This window comes from Neolamprologus multifasciatus, chromosome 23 (assembly GCF_963576455.1).
Source record: "Neolamprologus multifasciatus chromosome 23, fNeoMul1.2, whole genome shotgun sequence".
Lineage (NCBI taxonomy): Eukaryota > Metazoa > Chordata > Actinopteri > Cichliformes > Cichlidae > Neolamprologus > Neolamprologus multifasciatus.
Genome location: NC_140460.1, coordinates 5,053,212 through 5,068,363, shown reverse-complemented (window position 1 = coordinate 5,068,363; position 15,152 = coordinate 5,053,212). Strand labels below are relative to the sequence as shown.

Genomic DNA, 15,152 nt, shown 5'->3' with positions numbered 1-15,152 from the left:
ACATTTTGGGGCATGTATTCTGTATTCTGTAATGGAATACATTTTAAAAGTAACCTTCCCAACACTGGGTATGAGTAGGCCAGAGTTGTCCTGTAAACAGACTCTGATGACGTGACCTGATCTGGGGCCAGTTGGAGGGTACTCCAGCACTGCTGTCTAAACAGTGTTTCTCTCTTTAATCGTGTTTTTATAACTAAGCAATTTAAGAATCATAAGCAGCTTGTTTTCTCATGAGACTCCGCTACATCATCTGTTGAAGTCATGAGTCCTGTCATAGGTGAAGGCCTCAGTAGTTTGGTTTAGATGGAGAAGAATGCCATCTACTTGTAGTAAAGGATAAAAGTACGCCCAGAACACTATAAGAGATATTTTAACTGCCTTTTCAATAGGGATCTTTTTTTTCTATTAATTTTGACAGCTCTTGAAATCAGCCTTATTTCCCCTCGACACTTTCAGCATTAAAAAAAAGATGATCTTGGCAGGATCTCTCATATTTGTTCTTTAATATTTGTTGCAAAATCTCTTTTTTTGCATCATCTGTCTCAAATGTAAACCATCTCTGATTTTAGAGCAAATGTACAGTTAGCACCTTCAATTATTAACATGATATGCTTTTTATTGTAGTTTTCACACGTGCATTGCAGCCCTAAACTTTTCTAGTCACTGCCTTATGAATGTGCCTGTCACAGTTGGATTGGCAATTATATGATATTTAATCTGCCAACATTTCAGTACAAAGTCAAGGTGTGATATGAGTTCAGTAAATTCAAAGCTAACGAGTGGTTGTCCTGTGTCCTTGCTGCGTGCTCTACTCAGGTATTGCCTAAGTCAAACCGAGTATTTCCAGTATTGGAAATGGTGAGAAAGGAGAACTTCCAACTATGTCCTGACTTGGATTTCCCACCACTTTTCTGCAGTTCATGGCACATGTGTTATCTCTGTTCCTTTGTTGGTATATTTCACAACAGCCTGATGTTGATTGCATATACACTATAAAACATCAAGAGCCATTATGTGAACCCGTTGTTTTAGTTGATTTCCTGCATCGATTACACGTAAAATGTTATCTTATTTTCATCTAAGTTACAAGTTTATATCAATAAAATACAATTTCATTAATAACACAAACAATGAAAGTCATTAATTTGTCAGCGCACGTGTGAGGAGCTGTCTTTGAGTGCGCAGTATTTGTAACTCAGTACATGACATTCTGATTTTAGGGGAAAAAATGCTAATTTTTAATTTATTGGTGGATTAATTTTATTTCTCACTGAATTGATGAGCAGGGGTGCAGTTAGATTATTCTAACATATGGTTGGATCTAGTCCTTTTCCTGTTGCTCAGGTTTGTTGTGGAGGTTTTTATGGTGGACGACATACGGCTCAGGCCAGTGACTTCTCCACTGTTGTTAAACCGATAAAATGTTGCTATTTCACAACACTTGCTGCCTGCATTTCAAGAAACAAGGGACATATTTGGTTCTTGGTCAAATGAGAAAAGACATTATCAACTGTGTCGTATGAAATGGCAACAAAGATAAAATACACAATAGGTTAAACAGATATTTAGAGGATAGGTGAGAAAACCACTTGCCAAATTTATCGTCTTTGTGCTGGTAGCAGTCTGTGTCACATAGATGCATCGAAGCAAACATTCACTTGGACTTGTAGCATAAGCTGATCAATATTTGGTGGCCAAAAGTCGAGGTCTTTATGAGATAACAAAACAAGTTTTTGGCTATAACGCAAGCCTCTTATGCCTGAAAGTTTCACACAAATTTCTGATAGGATAAACTGATGACATTAAGTATCCAAACAGTCAAAGGTCAGCTTTATTGCAGCATCATAATGTTTGCCAAAAGCAATTTTTCAGTCATTATTCAGCACCATGACTGAGGGGCACGAGGGGAGATTGTGACCATATATGTCTTTTATTGAATTGGTTATACCTGCTTTTGCTGCCTAACTGTTAAAGTAAATATGCTGTATGAGTTTACACAGACATGGAGCTGCACTATAACTTGAATAATTTAAAGCAGCATACAACCACAAGGAAGTCCTTTTAGTTCTATTTTGAATTTCTTTTCTGACTGTCTTCCTGTAGTAACTTTTCCAGTGAGGCGAGTCAGGCCACAGCGTACGGACCTCCTAGCCTCTCAGAAGCAGCCGACGCAGCAGCGGGAAGCGCAGTTCCTCCTCCCTCCTCTTCATCTTCGTCTTCTTCACCTCCATCGTCCTCAACTTCAGCTTTTTGCCCGATCAACCCTTCTTCCCGACACATCGTAGAGCGTCAGTCCCGGATGCTCAACTTCAGGGTCGAGTACCGGCAACGCTCTGTAGAGCTGGTGGTTGAGGAGGGCAGCACAGTTGGTGAGCACCGCAAACTCGCACAGATGTACCGTGTCCACATTTTTTGCAAACAAAAGGTCAATTTTCCTTTCTTTGTCTAATCCAATCCATAGGAGAAATCAAACAGATCCTTGAAACAGAGCTTGGTGTTCCGGTCTCCAAAATGCAGTTGAAAGGGTGGAAGAGCGGAGATGTGTCTGATAGTGTGAGTTAAAAGCTTTACTTTTTAAAAAGCATCTTGAGGTGACTATTGTTGTGAATTGGCGCTGTATAAATAAAGCTGAATTGTATTGTATTGAATTGAATTAACACATTAAGACACTAAGAAAAATGAGAAGCACAGGTGATATAACACAAGTCTGCTCCTTCTGTTAATTGTTTGACATTACCAGACAGGTGTTGCATTTAGGAGCCGATCTAATTTATATTGTCTCTACAGCTATAACTCATTCACAAGACCTTTTTACAGTTGTGTATGTTTATGTGCGTGTACTCAGATGGTGCTGAGAAGTTTACACCTGCCCAAGAACAACAGCCTGTATGTCCTGACCCCCGACATTGCCCCTACTGCCAGCACCAGCAAAAACAGGTACTCTCTAACTCCCATCCTTATTATGGAGATAAATCCTTTCTTGTCATTCTGCTGCGTATACACTATAAATTATTATAGGTAGTGGCATGAGTGCAGCTCAAACACCAGGTGGTGCTATATCTCCACTTATAAAGAGGAGAGGGAGCCAACGCTGCATTCATAGCTTTATTAGGAGACATTTGACCTGGCAGTGAACATTCGCTTTTCACATCCTTTGTGACATTTTGAGAAGATGAGAGGAACGTCTGGTGCCACACTCTTTGTGCGTTATGCAAATAATAATTTTGTCGTCCTTCTTTGTCGTCTTCGCTATGATATTGTTGCTTGCCAAAGGTTTTCCTTCGCATCTTTCTCTTCAGAAGTTGCGTATATGACAGCCACACTTCATATCTATTATTTATACCTTGCTTGAAAGATCACACATTAACACGCAGTAACAATAGAGATTTTCTGGGAAAGCCCACGAAGTCGGCGTTCTTCATCCAGAGGTTTCTCGGCTTGTCTTAGCGAATGCGTGGCAGCATTAGCAACCTTTTTCTCTGAAATGTCAGGCAGCTCAGGATAAAGTCATAGCAGTAATACAATCATAGTTGGCAGCTGAGCATGTGATTGGTCTTTCATCAGTATCAGGTAAACATCATCCAAAGAAATAATATATCTGCTTTATTCTACTTGGTTATCACAGGAATGCAAAGATCATTTTTATTTTTTATTTTGAGGGGATTGGACGGATGAGGATAGATATGAAGGGTACACATTTTTTTGTTTGTGGGAATATCTCTTTACAATATTACCTTGCACTATTTGTATGGTTGCAGTATTTGAGTTCTTTGTTTGTATGAGTGTTTGCTGTCTGTCATTGTCCCCGCCGTGTAATTTTGTGTGCGCTGTAATTTGAAGACACATCCAGGCAGAATGATCGAGGATGTACAGTGCCACTTCTGTGATTAATAACGGAATTGGTTTTCTTTTTTGAAGCTAATGTCCCCGAGGACACGGTCTGTGAGCTAAAAACAAAACGGGAAAGAAATGATTTAATGGAAATTTACCAGCAGTGGTTAGTGTTTTATGTGTTCTTCAGAATATTTTTGAAATTAATGGTTAAGCAGTGTAGTTTCATATCCAGCACCAGTACCGTTATCAGCTTTTATCAATTTAACATTGCATTAAAAAAGCAGCTGTAAGGTCTTCTTGAGTGCATAATTATGTAATTGTGGAACCTAATAAGTTGTGACGTAGTCTGATGACATTTTGTGAGCCGAGTTTCCCGTGTCTCTATGAATCATCTTCAAATCATCATCAAAAGCTCTGTGGCTTGTACGGGGCATGTATCTGCAATGAGCATTAGTTTGTTAGAAGATCAAGAGGGTTTTTGTTTAGTTTTTTTTGTTTTGTTTTGTTTAGTTTTTGATTGGCGTGTCATACATTGACCTCCAATTTTTCTTAATCTTTTCTTTTTTCAGCTGTGAATTTAAAAAAAAAACAAATTGTACTGTAGCTCTCCCCTGAGAAAGCGTCCACATGTCAGCAGAATACGTGTGGAAGAAGTAATTTGGCAGTTTGCTGCTTTCCATGCTAGTTAGGCTAAGTGGTAGTTATACGGTGTTGGCAGTTAATGACCCTCCGTTGCTCTCTCTCTCTTCCCCGCCTCTCCTCATCTTCTCACTCGTACACCGACTGCTGTGTCTTTTTAGCAGCACCGTTGCCTTTCCTCCAAGTGTTATCGATATCATTTTGGGTGTCAGGAGCTCGTTATTCTGTGTCAGCTATTTTAGCGGCGGACAGTTGGGGCTGAAAGGAGTGGGTGGGCTCTTGTGTATATGCGCACGCGATTGTCTGTTAACGTGTGCCTGCGTGCGTATGGTGACCGTGTTGGCATACTGGGAGCGGATAGGTGACAAATCACAGAATGTGAAGGGAGCAGTCCCCTGTAGCGAGACCAAACAGGCTGTTGGCTTGTAGTAAAAATAAACTGTTGTCACACCATGTACACACAGTTCATGTGAAGTGTCTGCAGATTTGTTGTAGCAGAGAGATGTCAGAAGATTTAGTGTCATACCATCTCAAAGTATTCATGTCTTATGAATGAACTGATTTGGTATTAAATGACCATAAATGACCAGTTTTTGTGTTATTTGTGTTTTAAATATCTGATAATATTTGATTTACTGATAAAAGTGGCAGTCTTCTCATTTTACTCATGCAACGTAATTAGAGGAATTAAGGATGAATCAAATGATTACAATGTATGAGGGGAAATGAGAAAGAGGTTGATTTTCATGAGAAAATCATGAAAAACGACACGTGTGTCTTTATAAAATCTGAATCTTCACTATGGAAGGAAATGTGTAATTCTTATAGTGTGTATATATATCTTAATAATTATTTTTTACTGTTGATCATATTGTATCCCTGCCTTTGAGAAGCTTTAACCATGACCCTGATTTCAGTTTCACTTCTAACAAACAAAACTGTGTGCAGCACGTTACGGGTTAACATTAAGACAAAGGTCTACTTTTATTTGTTTTTTACCTACTGTCCCACAAGTTTCTAATAAAATGTAGCCTTCCAGCATGTAATTACTATCTAATTAACCCTAATTAATCCAAATATAGCAGAATATCTAATTAGTAACATTAAAAAAAACTATGTATCTCATTTCCCTCTAAGTAATCTATTTGTTTGTCTCAACTTGGATGGATGTTGCACACACTAAAGCCATTTTCAAACAGGCATCCGGCAACAGTGTTTGCTTCAAAAATCCACACACGGAGTTGCCTCTTTATTAGTTGCACTTGTAGTCTGCCACAATTCGGTACAAGAGCTCTGCTATAAAACCTATTTTTATTGTGTTTAACCTTTTGTGGAGTGTATAATGTTGTTGTGTATGTATATTTAGAGTGAAAGTGGTGTTGTGCTCTAATAACGCACTGACAAGTGGTTCTTGTCATTTATGAGAATATTTGAAAAACCTTTGAATGTAATACAAGCCAGAAGATAACTGCAGCTAAACCTCAGCGCTAAAACATCTTATTTAAAACCTTCGCAGTGGTGTCAACAGAAACATTTTAGGTATCCCAAAGTCGGCTTTATGGCAGAGCAGTTTTATGGGATTTCTTTAGGTTACATGGTGCATGTAATAGGATGACCACAAAGTGTAAAAATGGGTGGTTCGTGGCACTCGCGCAATATCTTTTTGACATCTAGGAAGAAAATAGCGGTCATACAGACTGTCTTATCGAAGTTTGAGCTTCTTTTAATTTGGTTGGTAGCTATGTTCCACATTACAGACTGCAATATGGCGTGCACTGAAAATGTTTATATATTAAACATTGTGATTTTGCATGATTGATATTCAGTATCAAAGCCAAAAAGGGGGGGAAAACGGTGTAAGTACATTTTTCAAACACATTTTCTACCAGGATTGTTTTGCTTGTTGAGACATATTCATTTTTAGCTTTTGTTGGTTTCAGAGAAGCCTGTATAACACACAGCAGGTATGACAGGAGTATAACGTGCAGAGACGTAAAGTTGCTTGATAATATTTTAAGACTGGTATATATGAATAACCTTAACTTAATAGTATAGTTATGAAAGCAGGAAAAAACATCTCTTAGTGAAAGTTTTCTTCTAGCTGCTAATGATTTTTTCCAAACAAAAAGCAAAAAGGAACCACTACCATCTAAATAAAATGGCTTGAAACACACATTTTGAACGAGGGTAATGAGCCTCTCACTGTCTCCCGAACTATATTTGCTAGTTTGTATTTTTTTTTTTAATCTGAAAAGACAGTTATCCACCCAAATGTAATTTCTCAGCGCTCATAGTAAAAATTCAAATCTCCCGTAAATGGTAATATCCAAAGCAATTACTTTGTCGAGCTTGGCTCACTGCTGTACACAGACCTCCACCAAAACCGACTGATTAAATAGTGCTGCACTGTCATTATGATCCCGCTGAGCAAACTCCTTTTGGTTGTCTTGTTTGATTAGAAATAAATCTCGAGGCTTCGGGAGGTATTCCTTTGAGCACCGATTCATTTAGATAGTTATTTAGTTAGTGAAGTGATGTGCAGTTAGTAATGGTCTGAAGTTTTTCTGTGGCCATGTTGATGACCGCATGTGAATACAAGATGGTGTTAAGGAGGAGCTAATCTCTTGCATAAATGATGAAGGGCTGATGAATATTTCAATGGAGCCTGTTTCCTTTATTGTTTATTCGCTGCTCCAGCTCTGAGCAGGCACGTGTTTGCCGAGGAAAGGTTATTTTAATTTGAACTCTGGAAAGAAGTTTGAAATTAAAAAAGCGATTCATGAGTTTTTTTTTTATGTATTCTTGTTTTATTGAGCTTTGCCTGTCGGCTTACGCTTCACCTCCGCGTGTCAGCTGTCCAGTCTCAGATACACAGACACTTCAGGGAGATAGCTAACTGGTCAGCTAAAGTAGTGATGCGAAGGATTGTGCGAGTAGCACGCTAATAACCTTGTGGAAACAATGGCAGATCAAAATAGAGCAGAACCTGAATGGTTTCACATTCTTCTGCTTTGTTGCGGATGCAAAATATGGAGGAGGTAAGCAGACTCTCGTGTGCGCCTCACAACCTCCTTTGTACCTGTTAGGGGCATAAGATGAGCTGGCATGTATTCTGCTGGTTGGTGTGTTTTTTCAAGCATTTAAAGCAGCAGCTGAAACACGCGTTATGGTAGTTTGTAAATACCAGCGAGCAGTTTTGGTGAATGTTTATGGGACAGCGTATGCGTGTATGGGTATCGGCGTTTTGTAGGCACATGTCACATTGTGTGCACGTGTGCGTGCGTGTGCGTCTCTGTGTCTGGCAGTGCTAGTTTAATAAGGTCTAGAGTCTGCTCTGTGCCGCGGGGACTCGCAGCTTAGGCGACGGGCTTACCTCAGAATGAAACCAATCTGTTTAGCCTGCTCTTCTCCCCCTGCAGAACGCTCCATTTTCGCTGTCCATAAAGTTAAATGACATTTTCCTCACGGCACCCTTATGCCATGTCAAGTGCCTCCGGAGATGTTCCGGGCCGACCTAGATGTCAACGAGTGTGTGTGTGCGTTGAGTGAGAAAGGGACCTCTGAAGGCAGAAGCAAACACTGCGACATCCACATTTCAACCCCGCACTGCTCGAAGGGCCTGCTTCCCCGAGAAGACAGCCGCTTTGAAAACACAGGTGGTGAAAGCGGTCCAGACAAAGGGATGTTAGATTTGAAACATGGTTGTTGTGTTTATATGTGAACCAGCAGGCCTTCCTTAGACAGATGGGAAATGACAAGGAGATGACTCATCATGAATGGCAGTTTGTTTCCGGTCTGAATGCATTTGATATTTTAAGTAGCTATATTTGTACTATAGAGCATGATGAGTGATATATTTTTCAAAGTAAATCTCAAACAGAGCCTCCACCCACGCACACACCAAATGGCTCATCGGCCTGCCATAAATGACTGATAAGATGTTCCTTCTTTGCTTGGAAGGACAGAGTAACACTTCCACTCAGTTTACCCTCTATCTCTGCCTATTTAGGAGTCTAGCCGCTTGCCAGCAGCAGCTCGGGACTGTGTCCAAACATAATCGTGATATTAGCTAGATCCTTATTTATATGTCCCTACCCCTTCCATCTCTCCTCTCTCTCACACACACGCACACACATCGCTCTCATCCGTCTGCTCGGGCCTATTACATATGCATCCATCCTTCCCACTTCACACATTTCCAATCTTCTCCAGTTAGCTACAACAAACATTACATTTACATATTGATTTCGTAGTTTTAGTCAATGTAAATATGCTGTCATTACAGTAAATTTGAGCTTCTGTTAACATAAGCTCGTCCAGATCTGCGCAGATTAAGGGTGTGATTGCATAATTAATGTGTGCGCTACATATTAATTCCCCCATCCCTCTCTTTCTCTCAACTCTTCCTCCTCTTCTTGGGTTCTGAGCCCTGATTAAGTGCTTGTTTCGGCCTTTAAGCCTCCCATTGCTATTCAGCCTCACAGACCCAGCGTTTGCTCAAAACGCTACTTAACCTCACAGCTTATTGTAAATTAAGCTTCCAAAAGTTGATTCCCCCACCTCTTCTTCTCTGACACTGCTGTAAGTTAGTAAGTGAGCTACGGGTGTCGGTCCAGAGGCAACATCTTAGAGCAGCGGTTTGGACTTATTTGCATTCACTTTTTCACATTCAGTTTCAGCTTTTTATTATTGTTATTTTTCACTTTTAAGGTCAGTAAAAAAACATTTCACGCTGAAGAGAATGCAAATGGAGAAAACTATAGCATAGTCAGTCGATACATACTTTATGACCTGCCTATAACAACATTAACAGCTTTCTAGATACATTTATTGTAACTGTAACTGCACTTGGTTTAGGCTATTTCAGATTTTTGACTGTGTTCAGCTAGTTCAGGATATGCCACAGCAAAATGTTGCTTTTTATTTATATTTATATTTTAATTGTGAAAGTACTATAGGCCTTTTCTCCAGTTTTGTTAGCGTTAAGGCAGATTGATCGACTCCCCGCTGTTAATGTGCAGGTGGTCATAGCTGTTGGAGCCTGCTGTGCTGAACATAGCTCTGGACAGGCTTGTTAAGACATAACCAGAAAAGCGAACGACTTACCCCCCGAGGAAGCACCCACCTCCCCACAGGCCAGCAGGCTACCACTAGTTGACAAGTTTCAGCTTGCCCTTTACTCAACTCGAGTCACTGTTAGCAATTATGTATGTTTGTCTTTGCCCTCTTCTTTCTCTTGTGTCATTATTCTGTCACCTCGTTTAGGTGTTTTCTGTGTTTTCATTTCCTTTATAGCATTTATCCCTATTTCTTACGCTTTCCAATGTTCCCTCTTCTCGTTTAGTGCTCTTCAGGATTCATTAAACCAAAACTTCCTGCTGGTCATTAGCCACCGTGAGGCTCAGAGGGACTACAACCTCAACTTTCCCGGCTCCAGAACCATACAGGAGGTATGGACACACACACCGCATTAGATATCGCAGTGTCACTTTCTATGCACACATACGCACAAAGTCTCTGTAATGCACCCACATCATGCACTCACATAATATTATTGTGCCTTATTCTGGCTTCTCATAATACAACTTTCATTCCATTTGCCAAACATCGCTAGTCTATCTCAGCCATCGATTCATTATTCATCACAAATGATCACATTTCAGAGCACATAATTACTCTCACAGCTGCGCTCTGGTACAGCCCCCTCGTTTTTTCTGGACTCCCCCAGCTCTGCGTCTTCCTCCCTTTCTCTCTCTCTCTCGCTGCAGTGTCAGCAGTCTAGAAAGTCATTTAAATGACTAAACATTGTTTGATCTAGGCATGTGGGTGCAGTGGAAAAAGACAGTGCGTTCGCTTGCTCCATCTGAAACTAAACAGTAGCCTTTGCAGCCTATGAAATATTTATAGTTACTCAGCTAGGACCCAGTGTGAGTCCAGTGCATGTCTTTATCCGTTGGTTATTGCTATCACAGCTGCAAATTGATTCGATGTTAAGGAACATGGGAATGTAAGTGTATGCTTGCTTGAATGCGAAGACGAGTGAGTGTGTCTTGCTGTATCGGATTTTAGGTCCTACTTGTGTTGAAATCTAAACTTGCCTGCATATAGAAACATGTCTTTTAGGCTGCATTCACACTAAGGCCAGATTTAGACTTCAGGCCACGGGCAATCTTAGAGAGCTTACGACGTAACCTGTGAAAGTGGCCGACGGAATTTATGCTTGTGCTGGTGCATTATGTGGTAATTACCGTGTGGTAATTACCACACCACTAAAGCATATATCTGACCACACTACTGTGTCCTTTTAGGTCCCCTGAAGTCAAGTATTTTGCAAACTCTACCAAGCTAAGATTTAGTTTTAGTAAGGACGGGTTGTAAAGAAGACTCGGAATTGATCATGCAGGCACCAACATCCAACTGCTGACTGATTGAATCTCGTCAGTCACTATCTGTCCTTCCGTGAGTCATCACACCCCATCACATGACCCTTTTCTGGGAGAAAACAAAGGCGGTGGTCTTGGTAACCAGTAGTTAATTCAACGAGGAAAACAAATTACAGGTGTTGCTGAGCCTGGTGTTTATGCTCTCAGCTGTTCTACAGCTAAACTGTGCATTTTATTAAGCTACAACTTCCTACCATAGACTGTCCAGTAGAATGCATTTTTAGGTGAATGGACAGATATTGCTTCAGTTTGTTTAATGGTGCAGAAACTCTGTTTAATATGAAAACATATTAGAGTGGATATAGCCATACACAGCTGCCCTGTGCTGTCCTGCTCTGCTCTGGCAGGGAGAGACCTGAGCAGGAAACATTTATTAGTCAGTGTTTGCTAGCCAGCTGCTAGAAGTAAGAACTTTAACTCTGTCTTACAGTACCTCCTTGAAAGTTTAGGTCGTTTAAACTCAATTTAAATGATTTGAACTCGGTGTATCAGGATGTTTAATGTCTGTGGATTCTTTACATGCCTTTGACTAGTTGTTTGTCAGTTTAGATGTGCTGAATGCTTCTGTGTTTTACATCCAGACCAGTTGTTTTCTCAAAAGCAAAAGTGAAAGGTGTTTATTCTTCCTTGTTCTCTGCAACCACTGCTGTTCCGGCCTAGGTCCTCGTTGCAGTTCAAGATTACACTAATAATAATCAGGCTGCACGCAGGGCCTGTAATGGTGCTAATTGAACAGATTAGTATAACCAGCATCTGAACTGGAGGCAGCTCGCCTCCCTGGACTTCTCTCTCTTCTCCATTTGCGCTCTCATTTTTTTTCTCCTCCTTCATCATCTCCCCTTTTTTTTTCTCACTCTCTTCTCAGGCAGATGGTTTTGATGAGCACCCACTGTGAACCTTAAGTGTTTCTGCTGGGATTACAAACACTGGGGAGGGGTCCCTGCGGTGTGGGAGGGGGGAACTGTGGACACAGAAAGGAGGCAAAGGACTGTTGGCTTGGTGGGGGTGCTGTAAGAGGCCACGGGGGATAGAGAAGGGACCATGTGGGCTTAAACAGGCCTCCACGTTGCGGTCCTTTCCTTACAAATGCTCGTCTTTAGGCATCTCAAGGCCCCCTGCGGGGAAAATGAGACCCAGAACTTTAACCTGAATATATCGTGTGTATACATCATGTAAGGGCTGGCTCAGAAACGTTTTCGGAGTCAGAGTGAATGTGAAAGAGTAGTTGTGGAGTGGAGTTGCTTTAGTATGGCTTGCCTGTGGGAGAGATGAGGAAATAGATTGAAAAAAATATAGAAGAAGAAGAAGAATTAAAGACACCAGCAAGACGGGAAATGCTGTTCTGTCAACAGAAATATCTTGGGACGCAACAAAGTGGTAACAACACATATTCAGCCTGACTGACACTCTTTTCTGGCATACTGTGTCCAATCTCACATATGGACACCACTACAGAGCACCTTTCTTTCCCCATTCTCCCTTTTGTCTTTACTGAAGACTAACCGATGGTCCCTGCTTGTGCATATCAATAAGGACGGAGTCTTGTCTTCTTGTTTGTCTTTGCCAAAGACTGTGGCTTTGCCTTGTGGCTCTCAGGGAACTGCCCTTACCCCTCCCTTTCTATTCCTTCATTCTCCATCTCTCTCCCAGTGTCCCCTTTCCACTTTCTTTCTTCTCCATCTCTAGAGCTCAAGGCGGTGTAGACTCTGATTGGCATTACCAGACTATACTGTGGGGGTAAGTTGCTGGCTAGCTTCTGAGCTAAGCTGGAGAGCAAATGTTTGCCAGGGAAGTAGAGGGTAGAATAGGCATGGCTGCCGGGTCCTGAGTTGTCCGTGACCAGACCAGTTGTCCTGGGGATTTCCCTTGTCTGCTGCCCCCCCACCCCGCCCACCCCAGGGCTTGTGGATGGGCCCCATCCTTGCTCCGCAGCTGGGCGACATATAGGAACCGAATGCAGACAGGGGCTAGAGAGCTGAGAAAAGGAGGGTTGGATCGAAAAAGGAATGAAAGAAAGGCATCTGGTGCTTAGGGGAGATGAAGAAAGAGAGAGGGAGCTTGTGACTGTTTAACGGAAACCTTTCCTTTTCTTTGATTCGCTTCCAGGCAAGGATTACAGGCAATTGGCATTTACAATGATTGGATCATTAATTTTGCCGTGAGGCATATTGCCCAGCAGCTCAGCACCACTGCCAGTTTAGCTAATGTTGTGTATAACTGGCTCATACACCCTCGCCTCATCTCAACATGAACAGCCGCACACAATTTGCAGCACTGTGTTAGACTTTGATATAAATCCCTTTATGCTCCCTTAAAGGCATTTTCTTTACATTTTCTCTTCTCTGTGTAGAAGTCAGGTTGATCAATACCTTTCACAAGCCGCCGAATCGTTCGAGCACCATCGCCATGTTTTGCTTAATACCCCGTGCAATGACGTTCCAAATGTAGGCCCCTTGTTTAGAGACAAACAAGTCTGAATTATTTGTAAGTAGGAATTTGCGATGGAAGTGTTACTGAGAGGCAACTATTAAACGTAATTGTTTTAGTTTGTTTCAGTCTCACATATCAGTCAGATGGCTGTTGCGGTAGACAGGGGGCAGCATTAGACAGTATTGCTCCATGTGTGGTTGGATTGCAGCCCTCAGTAACAATGCTCTGTAACCGAGGGCTGCAACAAGAAATTCAGCTAGCTGGGTTAAGGCCAGGCGTTCTGTCAAGCTAGTCTTGGGTTCTTATCTGTCCTTAATTTTATTAATAATTAGTTTTCTTTCAGTCGTTTCTCACAATATTTCATATGTCAGGAAAAGATTGAGTGACTCCCTTCAGATTTTCACAGTGTAGTTTCAGGTGGACACGCTTGCTGTGTAGATGTGGGTGTTTTTTTTTGTGATGAGATCAGATTGTCCTTTGCCAGGTGTCTTTCACTGTCTGTCTCCACTCTCCTCCTCCACCTCTCACCTTCACTCTCTCTGTGGTGGGCGTAAGTTTGTTGTTTCTCTGATGCTGCTTTAACCTCTGACTGCAGTCTCTTCATTACTAGTGTTTATGCCTCTCCTTTCCTCCCTTTTCCCCTCTATTCATCGGCCAGCCAGCCGGTCAGTCAAATCCCTGTAGTCTGGCTGGTCAAACATAGATATTACACTCTGTAATAACACTGGCCACCCGCTTTGACCCCAGCCTGCTGTCCTGATCATAGCCTCTTCATAAGGATAGGCACCGAGCCGTGTGGGATTTACGACGGAAAGGCAAAGGATGGACTGTGCCACTCATTTATTATTGTTCTTTTATTCTTCTCCCTCCATGTTTGTACTCTGAATTGCTTCGCCGTGCTTTGCCCATCCACAGTAAAATAAAATTATGTATGTGACTGATAATGTATAGGAAAAATATTCTGCTTAAAAACTATTTTAGCTTTGATTTTTGCTTTTGTTTTAAGAGGGTTGATGATTTGTGTTTCCACAGGTTTTGTTTTGTTTTGTTTTGGGTTTTTTTACCTCATTTATGCCAGTAAAGATTTTCAACTTTAATATTTGGGACAAAAGTGTTCCTTACTTTGTTTTATTTAATTTTTTGGAGCATTTCTTTTATAAAAGATAACAAGAGTCATTCTGATTGTGCTCCCAGACAGTTTTTAAACTACATATAAATGCAAAGTGCGGTAATAAGTCGTATTATGGGACAAGCAGCCGAGCATTGTCTATCTTCATAATCTTTACAGTTCAGTGTGCTGCACAGGCTTTCCTGCTTTCCCCGAGATTGGCTTTGACTTTGTGTTTGTAGCGTTCTTTAAGTTTCCACCTCCATGACCAGCAGCCCTGAATATGCTCAAGGATCCATCTCTTCTCAGTGCTTGTTACAAAGACAGGATTTGCCCTGTGTGTGTGGAGGGATCTTAGCTCCACAATGGATAGTTTTCTCAGCATCAGTGTTCAGCCCTGCGGGCCTGAACGGCAGAATCCTGCAGAACAAACGCACTAGAATCCACGGCCGCCAGTGTTCAGACACCGACAGGGCTTTGATCAGGGTTGACTGGCGCACATCAGGCTGGCGTTAGGGCTTTAAACCAACAACCCAGCAGCCGGTGTAACGCAACGCTTGACGGGACAGGCGCTTGCTGGCTGCTAACTGTTTAAAAGCAAGGAGTGTTATTAAGTGATGCAGATACAGCGTCCGCACATGAATGGGAGAAGAGAAATACTGTTCATTTCAGAGCGTGGGGCTGTTGTCGCTGGGAAT

At 41.6% G+C, this 15,152-nt stretch overlaps 1 protein-coding gene across 2 annotated transcripts in view; it reads left to right on the top strand.

Moving 5' to 3' along the window:
• Positions 1-15,152, top strand: part of faf1 (Fas (TNFRSF6) associated factor 1) — a 66,093-nt gene that overhangs the window by 6,813 nt on the left and 44,128 nt on the right. For both annotated transcript variants that reach the window (XM_085150724.1, XM_085150723.1), the window contains exons 4-7: positions 2,104-2,369; positions 2,462-2,553; positions 2,846-2,937; positions 9,818-9,923. In XM_085150724.1, coding sequence (XP_085006850.1) covers positions 2,104-2,369; positions 2,462-2,553; positions 2,846-2,937; positions 9,818-9,923 — 556 coding nt within the window. The remainder of the gene's footprint in view (positions 1-2,103; positions 2,370-2,461; positions 2,554-2,845; positions 2,938-9,817; positions 9,924-15,152) is intronic.